At 36.3% G+C, this 17,302-nt stretch overlaps 1 protein-coding gene across 5 annotated transcripts in view; it reads right to left on the bottom strand.

The window, feature by feature from the left end:
• The window catches only part of ZDHHC14 (zDHHC palmitoyltransferase 14), a 115,152-nt gene that overhangs the window by 12,805 nt on the left and 85,045 nt on the right, over positions 1-17,302 (bottom strand). For 4 of the 5 annotated variants that reach the window (XM_074818839.1, XM_074818837.1, XM_074818840.1 and 1 more), the window contains exons 4-7: positions 12,294-12,431; positions 8,311-8,359; positions 3,594-3,696; positions 1,759-1,868 (exon numbers count right to left, since the gene is read on the bottom strand). In XM_074818839.1, the coding sequence (XP_074674940.1) occupies positions 1,759-1,868; positions 3,594-3,696; positions 8,311-8,359; positions 12,294-12,431 (400 nt within the window). The remainder of the gene's footprint in view (positions 1-1,758; positions 1,869-3,593; positions 3,697-8,310; positions 8,360-12,293; positions 12,432-17,302) is intronic. The other variant, XM_074818841.1, reaches the window with a different exon arrangement.

The following is a 17,302-nucleotide window of genomic DNA, read 5'->3' as shown; positions in this document are numbered from 1 at the left end:
TAAATACAATGGAATAATCTCACCTAAAGATTTTGCTAAAATTCCACATGCAATTTTACTCTCGTTTTGATAGCTATAAACCTCACTTAGGTTCTGCTAGTTAATACTCATAAAAAGCTGAATGTACAGACCAAAGTACTATATTCTACATGTGTATTAGCTCATATCACTTCCATACAAAAAAAAAAAACCCAACCCATAAGTTATTCAAATGGTTATGTTTCAATCCATTCGAAGTAGGGTGAGTTTTTGTTTGTTTTTGTTGTTGTTGTTGTTTTAAATTATATGTAGCTTTCAATTATAGTTCCATATATTTTTAATCATAGGCCAAAATGTTTTTTTCTTGTGACTTGAACAATGTTATTTCCCATCTGGAAAAGTACAAATTTTACCACAGGATACCAAATTTTAACTGTAGGGTTTATAGTTTCAGTTACTAAGACATAAAGACAGGAATGCCTTAAAACACCTGAGAGCTAAAGTCAGCATAGAACTGGTTTTATTTCCTGATAAGGGTCCAGACAGCTTCAATTTTTAAAGACAAGAACAGGATGCATAAAAAAAATCAAAGTCAATGAGGTTTCCACCATTTGGAGACCAGTTTAAGCTTTCCTCATGAAGGTCTGCAGAATAGGTTTTTATGTACATGCACAACACTTAGAAATCCACCTGACATTATAATCTGCCATCTGAAAAGCACTCCTACAAAAATCAGATGCTTAGAAAAGTTATATAATTTATTATATCAGAACACTAGTTAGACCTATGCTGACAGCTATGGATCTGAAAGTTACTGTTGAGGACATGTAAAATGCATTCTGAATTTCCTAGCATAGGTTTAAAAATGAGAAACATAATCTTTAACAAAATTGAGAAAAGTCTGGATTATTTACAGATCCTCTCTTGATCTGCATTCTACTCTCAAAGGCATTTGAACATTTTGAATTTTAAGCTGTAATTGCTGCTAAACCACTTTAACAAAATTTAAAGAAAAAATTAATATTTAGTGACTTGGCACACAGCTGAGATTAAAAGTTAAAAAAAGCAATGTTATAATTTACATTTTACAGTCAGAAAATTTTTACTGTTGTTCACAAAATACCTCCCTCTACATACACTTTGGCATCTAAATAAGTTATGTTACTACACTGAATTTAGGAAAAAAAAAATGTACGAACTCTGTTAAAACACAGGAACCAATGCCAGTCTGATCTAATTGTGTGCTGCTATTTGTATCAGCCTAAGATGCTATTTTAAATACTGAGAAATATGCAGTTTTAATAAAGATTTGCATTTGGAGCCAAACAAAAGAATTTGAAGCATGGCATTGAGTTGTTGTGTCACACACTTTTATGAAAAGCAAAATGGCAAATTGGAGAGTGTGACTCACGTCACATTTGTTAGATATGTAACTTTAATAAACTTTCAAATTGCTCATCATGCAACAGCGAACTACTAAAAATCTTTTACAGCTAGAAGTTCTTAACTGCAGTAGCAAAAGTCCAAAGAACAGATAAGCAAGTTTATTTTCATTTCAGATGTGAACCTTAGATATATTTTACAGGATCTGATCACTAACTTAGTGTAACCACAATTTACCAACTCATCTACTACCAGAGAAAAACTTAATTAACACTTCTAATAGACAGTAAAACAAAACTTTATTTTTGATGAGTAAACTCATGCCATCAAAGAATATTTTTTTCACCAATAATCATGTGGCTTCGTTTATACTAACAATATTTTTGATACTCGTACCTTGGAGAGAGGGGCCCACAGAGTGCAGCACAGCAATTAGTAAAGATGTTGCCATAACTGTATGGATTGTAGTTTTCTTTACCTCTTTTATTTGACCATGATCCTTTAATCTGAAGAGATATGAACAAGATGCATCACATATAATACAATACAGAAAATGGCTGAGACAAATTAAGGGTTACCAAAGCAGCAACATGCTACTTACATCAGAGGCAGACCAGAGAAAACCCATGATCCCACTCTCCAAACAGCTTAGAGCTTTGGGCTGTTATAAAAGGCTGGACCCTAAAATCTTACAAGCAAGCACATGCTTTACCTCTGTAGATTTAGACAACTCAAAATCTCAAAGGATCGATATACTCACAGTAGGAATCTCAGCACCTAAACATAATGGCCTAAGTGTAATTTTACAAATGATATGGCACATTTTACAGAAGAGGTTCAATTGCAACATATCATTAAAGCCAGCAATAGAGTACTTCTCTTCCATACTCTTGGGTAAGATCTCAAGCTGTGCAATACCACACAACATCTTCCCTAAAGTTCACAAATGGCTCTAAACTACTATGAAGCAACTGCAGTAATTTACTACCGTTTAGGGCATATTACATTTTCTTTTAGCTAGTGTTGCTTTTCTGTTTGAGATACTTGAGAGCCTGAGTAAAACGTCTTACTGTATTCAACTGGAAATGTATGCTTTAAATGAAATTACTGAACAGTTTACTTGAAATTCAATGTTACATTGCTGCAGTTCCCTGCTATCTGACTTTCAACAATCCAAGAGACATTTATTTGAGGAAAGGGGGGGGGATAGTGAAAGCACTCTGGGTCCATCTAGAGAGACAATGTTGGCCTAAACCTAACAACTGAGGAATACCAGAGTATCTCATCTGTCTTACTAATGGGGTAGATTTCTTCAAAGGCTACTTGCTTGGATACTTGATGCCAAGTCACAATTCATTCTGAGCCTGCTTGTTGAGTTTTTTCATGTTGATTGGTATTGTAAAATTTTAACAGTGACCTTAAACAACAACAAAACGTGTTTGACAATCCCAAAGATGCTACTTTTATATTTGCCAGATACCTATGAAAAAAGGTATGACAGAAAATTACAATGAAATAATTTTAAGATAGTGGTAATTTGTTAGATTACTTGCTAATTTCCAATACGCTTTCTATACCATTAGCTACTTAGGTATTTTTATTTTCTCCTTTCACTCATTTTGTATTTCTCCTTTTAGTTTGGGGAGGACACATGAAGCTCCACACACAGTTAAACACAATTTCACACCAAAACAATGGAAACCTATGTGCATAATAGGAAAACTGCAGAAATTAGAAAGTTGACCTTTAAATTAATGATATACTCCTTGCCAGAGGTTTTAGACCTTAGACTGGCAAAGAAATTTCAAAGGAAAAATAAAGGATGAAATTTTTGTTTGGGGAATTTGACACTTTGCAATTTTTACAGTAAACAATTTTTGAGTCAAAGAATATTTAGGACTCCCAGTGAAAGATACTGAAAATTATTTAGTAATTTCATACTGTATAATATACACTTGTTTCTTTGTCTCCTCTCTTCTGTATTTTCCTATTTCAAGATACAGGTCCTGCGGGTATATATCATAATGGACACACTACGTAATCAGCACATCTTCAAGCCACAACAAATACAGTCCAAATGATCTCTTCTGATATTTTGAATCGAGCATGATCAGGTTACTTCCTTCTTTCCCACTGAGGCATTCACAAAATTATGCAAGCAGGTGGCACTTCTCTAAGAATAACAGAGAAAAACCTTCTCATTGCTATTTAGAAACATACTATGAACTTACATCTTCATTTGTTGTTTGATTGGAGCTGATCAAATATGTGTGAAAACCTGAGAGGCCAACAATGGACCATACTGAGAAAAAACACACCACAGCTTCCAGCACAGTAATCGAAAGTTAAGGAAATACATGCAAATGGAAAAAAAAAATGTTATATCCAATAACAAGTAGTTACAACCACAAAATTCAGGGTAGGCAACTTATAGTCCACAAGTCCCTTGAGATCTTTGGGGTACTTCAAAGGGGTCAGCAAAAATTAAACTCAGAAAAACAAGCCCACTGTCATTAGGCTTTAGTGTACAGGCCACTGAACAGCATCTATACCAGCAAATATTAAGGGTCTGCAGATTGAAAAAGGCTAGAAACTACTGATGAGTGGTTCTGATCTTAACTGTTGAAATTCAAATTTTCATGTTCACTCTGTAAAAGTTATCACACTTGTATTAAGACAGGTAAATTGATAAGTAACAGTAAATAACAGCTCTGATGGGGCGAGAGGAAGATCAAACACAAGAAAGGTAACCCAAGGCTAGCTGAATAGCAAATACTGAACAGATATCTTGTACAAATATTTAGTGCACAATGGGAGTCCTAAACCAGGACTAAGGGTTTTAGATCTGTGCTCATACATATAGCAACAACAGTTAAATAAAACTGCATCTCAGTCATATCTTCTATCTCCTGTCTTTCTTCTATTACTGAAGTTAAGATGCTGATAGGGATCTTAACACTAGCACCAAAGTGCACTAAGTCCAAGTAAAATATAAAATTCGCTTACTCTCTCAAGTCCCTCTAATAACTGGATATATTCTACATTACAACTGTGGGGAGTGCCTGAATGGCCCAGCCTTGGCAAATGGCCTGGATAATAACTCCTGTTAAGCCTGTGAGTGTAAATAGTTGGGGTGGGGTTGAATACTCAAAACTCAGCAGCATTTACCCAAAACTTATCACGTTAAAGAGGAAGACTGTCAACTCCCAACTCACTGTGCTGCTATTAAACAGTAGCTGAGGAATTAGAAGATGACTTTTTGAAGGAGGCATCAGCCTGAATTGTAAGAAAATCACAAAAAATGGCAGAAGACAACTTGAAGTGGGAACAGCAGCAGTCAAAACTTGGGTTTGGTACAGCCACAAGTCACTCTGCTGGCATCTTCCTAGCCCAGACAGAGCATCCTCGCTGTCAGACGCTGTCAGTAGTCTGCATCCAGACAGCAGACTGCTAGTATGCGGTGCAACATATAGGGACTTGCACCCAAGGTACATGTATGTGAGCTCGTGGGGCGCTTTCTCACCTGCATGTTGTAGGGAGTAGCACAGGTACACATACAGCAAGAGCACCCACACTTCCAAGAGGGTAGCGAAGGTGTGCCCATGCATGTGTGTGTGTACCATGAGAACTTTTCAAACTAGCTGTGTTTCCAATCCTTATAAACCACATAACCCAAATGCTATAAAGAAATAACCAGGCTTTAAAAGTGAGATTGGTACACTAGGAAAGTCAGTCAGCACTCAGTCTTGGATACTTACTACAGTGTATATCATTCCTTTAACTCTAAAGGAGTCATCATCTCAGCAATCAGACAATAAAGTTGCTTCTAAACTTTCTATCATCAAGCATAAAAGAGCAACTTTCTACAGAAGGCTTCCTGCCATGTTTTTTTATTTATACATATTTTTATTTACACACAGTAGCTATGAACTCAGAATACATCTACTTTGGGAATATTATCTTCTATACCACTTCAATTGTAAATTGTTTTTAGGGAACATGAATCAACAGCAGAAAAGGCTTTGGTTCCTAGAAAAATAGATATAATAAATCAGTCAGGACAAGACAAGGGGAAAAGAATAGGATAAAAATAATCTGTATAATAATCATATATCAACCTTTAGTGAAGTCAGTTTCCAAGACAACACCAACTCAAAATATTCCACAACAAGGACACAGCCTTAAAACATACAAAAACATCCTTATCGCTGAACCTATCAATAGAAGAGAAATATGACAGCTTCTCAACATTATACAGAGACACAGACCGGAAAATGCATGGATGGATGTAAGTATTTGTGATAAATAATCCTAATAGTAGTTAACAGTGAAGAGTTTTGTACTGCTGGTCTGCTCTCACCTAATGAATTGGGAAATACCTAAACCGTCTGTGTAACTTCCCCTAGAACCTAATTCACCCAGAGTGGTTTAAAAGCCAGAAAAGAGTCATTTGCATTCTGAGCAAATCTGCTCCAAAAGCAGCTGATGACCACAGTGCATTGCTGAGCAGCATGTTCACTACTCTCCTCCTCAAACTACGCGGAGTCAAACCAACACAACATAGGAACTCAGTCTCAGTTGACTGTGCAACAGCCACAGCTAAAGCAAGGAGAACGGATAAGGAAGTAGACTGTTGTTAGCAGAGGGTTCAGAAAAGTGTAAAAGAAGGGAACAACCCCAAAACATTATGCACAATATAAACTGGGCTTTTAGAGGGTAGAAATCGTAAGGAAAGCTGTAGAGGAGCACTGTTGGGTAGAATCTACACACCAAGACAAAGAGGAAGAATCACCAGGTCAGAAAAGGGGAACCTTAGAGGGAGAAGGGCTCCCTGCAACCTCATCAGGTGTCAGAGCACACCACTAACAGTCTTTGCCATGATTACACTCAAGAGGGTCCTGAAAAATCAGTTGCTCTCCCCCGGTAATTCCTACTGACAAAAAACAGAATTCCTTTCAGTTCAAGACCTCTTTCAGTTCCCCATTGAAAGTGACTTCTTTCCCCAAGAAAGAGACTTCTTTCAGTTCCCCACACCAAGATCCAAAAAGATGTCTAGAACAGCAGGTGTTAGATTAACATGACTCAATTAATTAAAAAACAAACACAAAAGAGCAATATATTCTGAACATAAAGCATAACTTACTAGCATAATGTAACACTCCCTTGGTATCTCACACAGCATTGTTAGCAAGACAGAAATGGCAGTGTTCTCTGTGCCCGAATTGACTGGCTTGCTCCAAAGCAGCATTCCCAATACTATTTGCACAATTTGATTTTTTACTGTTAGGAATTGTAACCAAACTATTGAATTGTCCAACATATCACTATCAAACCAGGCCATTTCTACAAGATGTGCTACTAAACCTTTTCAAGCAGCACATCTCTGAATACAACTATGGATAAGCAGCCCATTGTTCCTGTACAAGGATTCTCAAATGCACAGTTACCTTTTGATTTAAGGACAATTGAAAGCTATTCTCAGTTTGAAAATAGTTTGAAAGAGTAATCTTTTGTAAGAAATTATTCCAACTGTTTTAATTGGAAGCTACTGTTGTGTTATTTAGGACAGTTTGTTTGTGCTTTGTAAAATTTGTACAAAAAAAATATCTGAACAGTGGCTTTGTTTAAAAAGAGAGTTTACAGCTTAGTGACTCTACCTGAATCACACACACACAAAAATTGAATCTAGAATGTGAAGAATTTGACACTTGGAAAAACTACCGGGAAAGAGAGGTCTCTCTCTATGCACAACTACAACCGACAGAGTAAGAGGTTTTTCTTCCTACTCTTCTGTGGAAAAGAGTGAACTGTGTGAGGCACATTGAACAAAAGAATTTTCCTTGGCACAAGCATGGGAAAGAATTCTTTTCATTGTATCTTTGTGAGAGGTGCAAACTGTTTATTTAGACACAAACCATTCAAAACATATAAATAAGGAGTGGAAGCTTACAGTCTGTATAGAAATGTAAGGAAGAAACTAACAGTAGTTATGTCAGCTTCCCATTTTTCCATTATGTTAGCTGCTTTCACACAGAAGGAACCTTTTCCATTCTCACTGAGTAGAAAATATACAGAAACCTCCTGTGAAGTGATAAAAAGAATGTGGAGTATTTACAGTACAGGACCACAGAATGGTCTGGGTCAGAGGGGACCTTTAAAGATCAACTAGTCCAAACCCCCTGACATAGGCAGGGACATCTTCCACTAAGATCAGGTTGCTCAAAGCCCCGTCCAACCTGGCCTTGAGCACTTCCAGGGATGGGGCATCTCTGGGAAACCCCTTCCAGCATCTCATCATCCACACTGTAAAAGCTTTCTCTGTATAGCCCCTTTACATACCAAAAGACCACAATAAGATCTCCCCAGAGTCTTCTCTTCTCCAGACTGAACAACAATAGTAGTCCCTGTGTTTGCACGTGTATACTTTTATGTAACAGAAGTTGATACTTGAAAATGAATTCTCTAAAAACAGTAAATCAACATAAGAATACTTTCAGGAATTGAACTCTTCAGGGACAGCTTATGGTGTCAGTTGTTCCACAATCTACTTTTTCTTTCTTGACAAGAATCAGCCATTTTGGATACTTTCTGTTGTAAAAGCAGAGGAATTTGGGTATTTTAAATGAAACCACAGCATGGCTATGGTGTAAGATATATTTATGAATTCTGTCACAAATATATATGGGGCATATTTCCATCACACATAGAAACTACAGACCTTTGTCACGAGTACTACTCTGCAAAAGATGAAGAATAAAAACCACTCCAGGCTATAAGTCTCTTTCCTACCTCCAACATGTGGCGATAAATCTTATTATGCAGGAAGTGATGAAATTATTAACTGAAAAAGTCCCAAATGCACATATCCAACACAGCAAGAAAACAAGCAAAAACATCTCAGATGTTATTTTGCAACAAGATCTACAATTTGTTTCAGTGAAAGGATATCTTGCAGGACTGTCCTTCAGGGCATTGAGGAACCCTGTTTGTTGAGAACCTGTAGAAACAGAACCCAAAATTACCAGCTGAGTAAGAAATTGGACTACCGGCTTTTTTCACCACAGTTAACACAATTAATATTTGAAGATCAACCGCATAATCATATAATAGATTTACTAATATGAATCTGAAAATATGTTGCTCGGCAGCAACAACATCAGAAAGAAATCTTGGGTAAGTTATCAGGTCTAACATCTGCAGGGTATTTTCTCAGTCATACCAAACTGATGCACGCATACTTTCCCATGAACAAGATTTCTGATTATCCCTGTTCTTTTCAGACCTAATATGTAAACAAAAAATTATAAGCTACTTTTGTATTTTGAAATACTATTTTCAAAGTAACTTTTTGACTTGGAAGATTTATTCTATAAACCCAGATTCTCACCTTTCCCTCCTTTGTCCTGGAAGCAGCCAAAGTTCTCTAGACTATAATCTTGCTCCTACTGCACCTGCACAGATTTTTCTAATAGGTGCTTGTTGCCTCTGGGCAAATGAGAATATCTACTAGCGGAAAAAAGCTCAAGAGCAGCATGATCCAATGAGCTAGAGATGCAGAAGCATCCACTTGGGTTCCAGAATCAGGAGATATTAATCAAAAAGGGTAATTTGACAATTTGCTGAATGCAACAAGTGAATTAGTTTGTAATAACTGACTCAGTGTCTCATAGCTATAGGCACATCGTTTGCATTTTACTGTGTAACTTAAATGATATAAATGCATTGGGCTGAAAGTCTTTCCCACAGCAAAAATTTCCCCCTTAGCTAAATTCATCTGAAGATTTGTATGAAGAGAGAAGAATCTTGTCTTTAAAACAAAAAGAAAAAATATATGTGTGTGTATACTGTGTATACACTGTTTGCCATTAGGAAGTGAAAGTTACTTACCTTGTTTTTCTGAGCCTTTTCAGACTCTCATAACAGCCTCAAGGCACAAGACTAATGGAACTTCCCCTACTTTCTTACTATTTTTAGGATCCTTAATGGCAATGGCAGCAGGTAGGTGTGATCTCTAACCCCTAGTGCTAGTTATACTCTTCCAGGCAGTTCCCAATACATCAGAAGTGGAAGGTTCCTCACTGCAACAAACAGCTGAAATACTGATGCCTCAAACAGAGCTGAGTAACCATAAAGACAGACACTACTACTGAAAAGTGTTAAGCTTGGGGAGATAGAAGAAAATCTTGCAAGACAATGCCTTTAAAGTATCCTATTTACAAATTCATTTTATTATCTTCAGTAGTATTGTGTGCACATGTTCTTAATCCTGGAAAGGGCAAATTTCCGATGAATGCCTCAGAAGGCCACAGAAAACAAAAAGTGAAGTTGTATCTCATATCTCATCATCACTTAGGCCCACCAAAAAATTGTAAATATGGCAGCTTGCAAGATGTATTAAAAAATGTTACAAATTTCAAAAATTTGTCTAAATCAAGAGACATTTAAAAAACCCAACAAAACAGGTTTCCTACATAAAAAAGGTCAGAGAAGGAACTTCCCTATTAGAATGAACCAAAAAGGATTTTTTTTTTTTAAAACATCAATGCTTACAAGTTGCTATAAATATCCCTCAGTCCCTTCCTAAAAGAGTATCATCAGAAGGCACTCAGTCTAACACAGGATATCTAGAATAAAGTGTTGCCAAAGGTAATCCTGATCAGATCATCTTCAGAAAAGTTAAGAACAGGATTTGACTAAATTAGCATGACTTCCTCTAGAACCGAGAATTTTGCCATGACTTATGGAAATACATATGGATGACTTTGAAACACTGTAGGAAGATCATAGTCCCAGGTCTGAACACAGACTTATTCAGACACACTAACACAGTCTATGCCAAGTGCAAAGGTGCAGATTAAGTAACTGAGAATCCCACTTAGGGGTTAGCATCAACTGAAGAACTGCAGGGCTGCAAAACAACAAAAACGGTTGAGTGGTAAGTATTAGAAAGGTAGATATGGGGACTTCTAGAAGCATGGTAGACACAGAGAGAGTGGAGTGATTGATATGGTAAGAAAACCTTATTTAAACCACTCTTTTTTTTGAATACAGTCAAGATTATAGTAGATAATTTTGAAAGCTAATTAATGTAGCAAATTAACATCGAGGAACTAATCACAATTCATACCTGCTACCATTGCCTTTGAAGACCAACCAATCTTTACGACTAAAGGAGGTTTTTCCTGTCTCATCCAAGGTAGATAAACCTCCATACCAAGAATATTTTACAATTTTTTACAATTCAGCATTTAACATTCACTATACATTATCTGTAACACCTACACAATGCTAAAGTGCTTCTCAACCACACAGAGGCACAATTAATTTCTCTGCTCTAATTCATACTTAGAATTAGGTATGGACACTGTAAAGATAAAATCTACTGGATAAATCTACTTGACATACAGAACATGAAATATTGGCATAATACCGCTAATTCATATGCTGAAAACTAAAGAAAAAAACCACTGTAGTCTTTGTGAAATAAAAGTAGGCTAGCTTCAAAAGTAGCTTACATTGTCAGACTGGTGATGTTTTTGACTAATGAATTCTAGCAAAATGAGAAGATAGAAAAAACCCCATGCTTCCTTCTTCTTAAATGTAGAAGATGTGTATGAATATACTCATGTATGCCCAAATAAATGTCAGGGATTTAAGTATTAATGGAAAGTGTTCTCTGTCCAGTAATTACTTTTCCCTTTTTAAACAATATGTACATCTTATCTCTGCTCTTTCAACTGCTACTAGAAATGCTGTATCTGGCAGGGAGAACAACTTGTTGATCCAGAATCCCTCAAAATTAGGTGCCCCTAATTCTAGCCTACATGCTAGATTTCTGAGCTACAGGAGAACCGCTCAGCGCTCGTACCCTTCTTCTGTGAAGCACAAATGAGAGCAGGAGTTCTGCTTTTTAAAATACAAATTTTCCCTGCACAACGTAAGCAATTTAGGAAATTGAGCACAATTAGCATATTTTTCAGTAAAACGGTCTCTAAATATTGCCATTATCAAGTTAGCTTTATAAATGTGTTATAAACTGAAATTATTACTTCTATCAGGTTTCTACTGTAATACAGAATGCAAAGAAATAAAAAGATCACATTCCCAAAACGATTAAAGAAATACTCTTCAAGGCAATATCCTATATAATTAGTGACAAGTTAGAACACTCTTAAACTTCCTAGTGATAGTGGGTTAAGACACCCCCACAACATACAAAAGGTCTTTAAAGACAAGTCGTATCACTATCACCATAAATCAGAACATCATCATCATATAGGAGCTACCAAATTTGTTAGTTGTGTGAAAAAAAAAAACAGTACCCAAAAGAGTCTTGACCTCAAACCCAATCCAGAATACAAATAAAAATCCACCTCAAACACATTAATATTCACCTTCCTAGAGCTTATCTGATTCACTCCATTATGAATTGGTTATTCTCAAAATGTCTATGCAAATGAAAGTAACTTGTGTTAAAAATAGGGTCGAGAAAGATGTAAAACTAAACAGCAAACAACAAAAAGTGTAAAATAGCTCCAATCTATTTCCTAGTAATTTACCTGTGTTTGGATGGCAAGTGGCCATGCTTACAGTTTAAAAGCACACAAAAGTTCTTCAGGAAAATGATACTATCTGTATACTTAGACATACAGTATGTGTGCTGCTTTTCCAATAAATCATCCATAAAAGGACCAAAGAAAAAAAAAGGAAAATTAATACTGTATTAAGATAAAGCCATCACTAGATCAACAACTACCATGACCAGGGTCTACTATAGACCAGAATGGGACTCACTGGGGATTGTGAAGCTTCAGAGAAAAGGCAAATAAATAAATAAATAAACAAACCCTGAATGATCAAAAGATTAACTTAAAAATAAAAAACTCAAGCAAATGGCTACATACGTAATCTGATTTCACCAGCATACTTACGAAGGATGACGTGGGTGATAACGAATGCAAATATAAAGACTGTCAGAAAGGACAGAGATAAAATAAACATATAAAAAAATCTGTAGTTTCTTTTCCCCACACAGTTGCCTACCCAGGGACAGTGGTGATCAAACCGTTCTGAAATGAGAGGCAGAAGAAAAAAAAATGGAAAACAATTAATAAAATGCTGTTTATTTGAAAAAAGCTCTCTGAATACTATATTAAACCTCATGATTTAACTGGCATTTGCAAGTTAGCCACAGAGAAATTCTTATTTAGAAAGGAAAAAAATAGAAAAGAAAAAAAGGAGTATTTTAATGAAACCTTACAGCTTTTAAAGAAATAAAGCATGGCTGAGGTGAGCTCCTGTTAAACTAACAGCATTATTGTGATAAATTGTGCAGTCAGACCAATAAGCATGTATTTATCCACTGTCACATGGAGTCGTACCAACTCAATTGTATTTTATTTTTTCAAAATAAGGGTTTTTTTTTTTCTTCCAGTCACTCTTCTACTCAAAACTGGAGTTTTTGATGTTGTTTTATTTATATCTGTCATGATCACACCTCTGACTTACGGCTACTATCATCTCATCCATCCATTATGGTATATGAAATATTTACACCCTCCCATTTCCTTTTATTGCTTCGCTCAAAATATTCTCCATTCCAGACCACCTATTTTTCCACTTAAAGTTGACACTGTCATACAAAATCATTAAAAACAGCAAAATCATTCATATAAACCATTTTTCAAATGTTAAAATTCAGTCTTGTAAATTTGCTTGTGCTTTATTTAGTTTTGGGATTGGTTTGGTTTTTTTAATAATCTATTCAATCTTGTAGGAATTTTCTGTAAACCACACAGTATAAAAATTGGTAGATGTCATCTGAATGCTTTGTTACCCTTTGCGCTATAGGCTCCCTCTTCTTTTTACTAAACCAACCCTTTCCCTTTATTTCCCTGAGAGATTAACTCATTCATGAGACAGAAAAAGGCCAGGGCGGGTCAGAAATGAGTGTCCCCAACACTGTGTAAATGCCCCAGTGCTGGAAAGCTGCAAACAGAACAGTTCGCTTTGCTTCTCCCCAGGCAGCCCAGACCCCCCCACCCTTCCCATCCCAGTTCACCAGGTAATAGAAACAGAGTGATTGTCAGGAAACAAACTGGCATTTCCTAACTTTGCTTTGGAGAGATTACACTGACAGAATTTAAAATTTTTTAATCAAATCCAAGATCATAACATAAGACAGATGCTCTCATGCTGACTCTCTCTCACACTCTGATCCTCGTCCAAATCCTGTTCTGTTTCCTGTGACTTTTATGCCTTCATTGACGTACAATATCAAACTATTTGTAATTCCACAGGAAAGGCAAGCTATAAATTTGAAGTCCTTAAGCCCTATGTTAAAAAGGCACATCTGTCCAAGCACACCAGTTTATTTTAGCTACGGCTTTATGTTAAAGACCTACATTAGAGGTTTTCCTTGAAAGATCTATTTAGTATTATCTTCATTAAAAACCAAAAAGTCAAAACAACATGCAGAACAGATTTCCAAGTTCACCAGACTTGCAGGGGTTTTTTTAAATGGTTTTGCGTGACAGCTGTTTGGACTGCATGCTTCTGCAATAAATCTGTTTCAGATTCCAATGGGGCTATTCAAGGTGAAGTTACTGAACTTTCTTAGGGTAGGGCTTCAGAAATACTTTGATTTAATGAGTACTGCTAAGAATACCAAGAACTAAACACTCTGGTATCTAAACGAGTAGGTAATACTACCTTTATTCAGTGCAATACAGTTGTATTCCCAAAATAAGTTGACAATGAATTTGAACAGTGCTTATTTTTACATCATTTGTGCTTCTGAATGAGTCCTTATATTCTGATAAACACTTCACTTAATGGGTACCTAATACAACCCATGAATAAATAATAACACAAAGAAAAATACAATTACAGAGCCGTTTGAACCACATAATCCTAGGGTACTTTTGTACCCTACTGCTTCAGAAAAAAAAAATCATGACATGTCTTTGGAAGATGAACTCTGTACATACACGTTCATTCTCTTCTATGCTGCCACACTAGGAATCAACAAATTATGCTGACATAAAACTCAGGTTCTAGCCATTAAACAGTATTTAGATATATGAGACATCTATTCAATAGATTCAGATAAATGCAGGCAAACATAAAAACACACACATATATGCACACCCCTATCTATAAACACACATACATATATACACACACATATATATATTCCTTACTAAGACTGACTTGATATTTTCTTGTCCAATTTCTGTCTTCAAACTTTCTTGGTAAACTGAAAGGCTCTGCTTTCTCAATAATTACCTTACCGATCATCATGAAGCTAACTACCTACCTAAGAAGTTTGTAAAGCAGAAATGGACAGAAAAGGCTATGAAAATATGATATGAAAACCACTGCTACAGTGTTAAATCTGATTCAGCTCTAATAACAAAGGAGTATTAAAGGGTTTACATGTGTGTTATGAATGAATAAACTGGTCCTCATTTTGCTGTTGTAAAACAGAAAGGGATGTGACATTTATGCTATATGCCACAAAATAGTATATTAAAGAGCAAGGGATTATTCTACTCAGCAGAGCACAAATATGTAAATCCAAGTTAAAGATAATAGCCTTACAGCTTGTCAGTGGCTCTGCTTAGTTTTTTATGCAAGAAAAAACAGCTAACCCTGGCAAAACGAAGACACATACTAAGCAGAAACTTCTAATGCTGTTAAGAAATATAAACTCTTAAATCTAGAGCTGTTTCTTCTTCCTTACAAAAAGACATGGCTTAGTAAGTATTAATGAAGAAATAACACAATAACTTAAAGTTCACCTCTGGCACTCCCGATGCCTGCAAACAGAACCACCAATGATTTGGCAAAGGAAGCTCTGCCTGACATCTTTACTTGACTTGGACAATGTTCGCAGCAAAATTAAGATTCACCTTAACTGAAAAATTAAAAACTACTGATGCTGAGAAAAACTGGGAATTCTGGTGCTTGTAAACTTAAATGCAGAGCAAACATAAATGCAACTGATTTTTACGAAGAATAACAGACTGTTTAGAGGCAATGAATGCAGTTCTGGTTTACATTTAATGTGCTGCTTATTTGATCATACGCTTGTGACAAGGCTAATGTAAAAATATTTAAGATAAATGAAGAGTATCAAAACATTGGTAATACAAACTCTTGTTAATAAAAAGTGTATAAGAACTCTTAATAAGGGAGGAAGAAAGCTGCAAGTGCTGAAAAGTTTGTCTTTGGAAGCATCCCATGGATAGAAAAGTTGTGACAGATCATCCTCCTGCACTCTATTTTAAGCAAAAGCAGCAAGGTATTTGTCTTCAGGATGTGGTATGATGTTACAGTCATACCTACCTAATCGAGAACTACTGCTAAAACAGATGGCCCAGCTTCTCCTCTTTTAGCAGTCCTGTGAACAACCTCTTGTCTGCGTATTTATGGCTCTCTGTCCTTAGGCCAAGCCTGGTGTTAGTTTTACCCTGTGTGGAGCTCGTTCAGAGAGACAGATGAACTTAAAACTGTGGTTAATTTTCTGTTGCCTAGCTCCCCAGACCAGTTTATCACAGTATCAAACACCAAAGCTAGCCCAAGTGAAGTAGTGAGAACACACTGTCAGAGAAGGGATGAAATGACCCTTTCAGAAGCAGCTGAGTGTTAATTCAGCCCAGCTGTAACATCAACCTTACTACAGGTTAACACTTATCAGGACTGCAGGAGAAATCCAGTTTTGATTAATTTTTCAGGGTCTGAGAACAAAAGCTGAAGCAAACAAAAAAAGACTGAGAAAATGTGTGAACAGTTTATAAGGTGACGCATCAATGAAAAGAGGAGATGGGTAAAAAGAGATAAGAAGCCTCAAGAGCTGTCAGTAAACCCCCAACAGTGACTTTATTTTACTAGTCTTTCCCATGTGATCAGCAGCTTGGAATTTGGATAATAACTTCTGAGGATAGCCAGCACTCTTATAACCAAAACCTAAGGGTGAGGTTTCACAAGATAACCAAGCCAATCTAAAAGTTTAGTGGCAGTGGAAGAGATGGCCACATGCTGCCCTTCCTGCCACTTCATCCCACTTCCTTCTTTCATTGTCTAAGCTGCTGATTAGTCAGGTCAGTTGCCTGAACTGGAAGGAAAGGAAAAACGCAATTATTTTGTTCATTGTTTAGTGAGAAAAACTGACTTACCAATTCTGTGTGTTACTAAGGGCATGTGAACAGGGACAAAGGAGAGAATCACACAGGTGGGGAAAAAAAAGGGGATGAAATTTAGATACTGTCCCTTTGGAAGTAGCAAGCTGTCAGCATGACTCAGGGGCATCATTAACACTCACCTAATGGTATATGCTAACTGGATGACAGAAGAACATACAAGTTACAGCATACTTTACACATTTCTCTTTTTTTTACCTTCTCTGAAACGTTTACATTTGAAAACTTGCTCAAGAAACATTAACTGCTGGATATCTCAGATAAAAACAAACCCAAGAATATTTACCATTTTAATAAGCAATGATCTTATAGATGGAGAGTGCTTCCTTCAGAAGCCATATTGAAGCATGTTCCTTGCTGCTCAAAACCAGAGTCAAATCTCCACTTTTCCACAGCACAGCATGTAGACTCTTTAAAACCTTAAATGTTCAGCTTCCATTTTTCAATCATTACACTCCAGGAAACCATGTACAAAATGACCCCAATACTTTCCTTCCTCTTTCAAAACATTTAATAAAAGCTTTATAATTTACAAGGAACAAAAAAGCACTTTTACATGGAACAATTGTAGGCCAGCTTGGACCTTCTGTGTGTAGCTTTTCTCATCTATTCACACTGGGATTTCAGAAACAGTTATTATTTATGAATGGTTTCCTTTTTCCTTTGCTCAACTGGATCATTGCATGCCAACATACATTTTCTAAAGCTTAATGTGAAGGCAGGTCCCAAAGACAAAA

This window comes from Strix aluco, chromosome 3 (assembly GCF_031877795.1).
Source record: "Strix aluco isolate bStrAlu1 chromosome 3, bStrAlu1.hap1, whole genome shotgun sequence".
Lineage (NCBI taxonomy): Eukaryota > Metazoa > Chordata > Aves > Strigiformes > Strigidae > Strix > Strix aluco.
The sequence above is the reverse complement of the archived record's forward strand: the minus strand, read 5'-3'. Positions and strand labels throughout refer to the sequence as shown.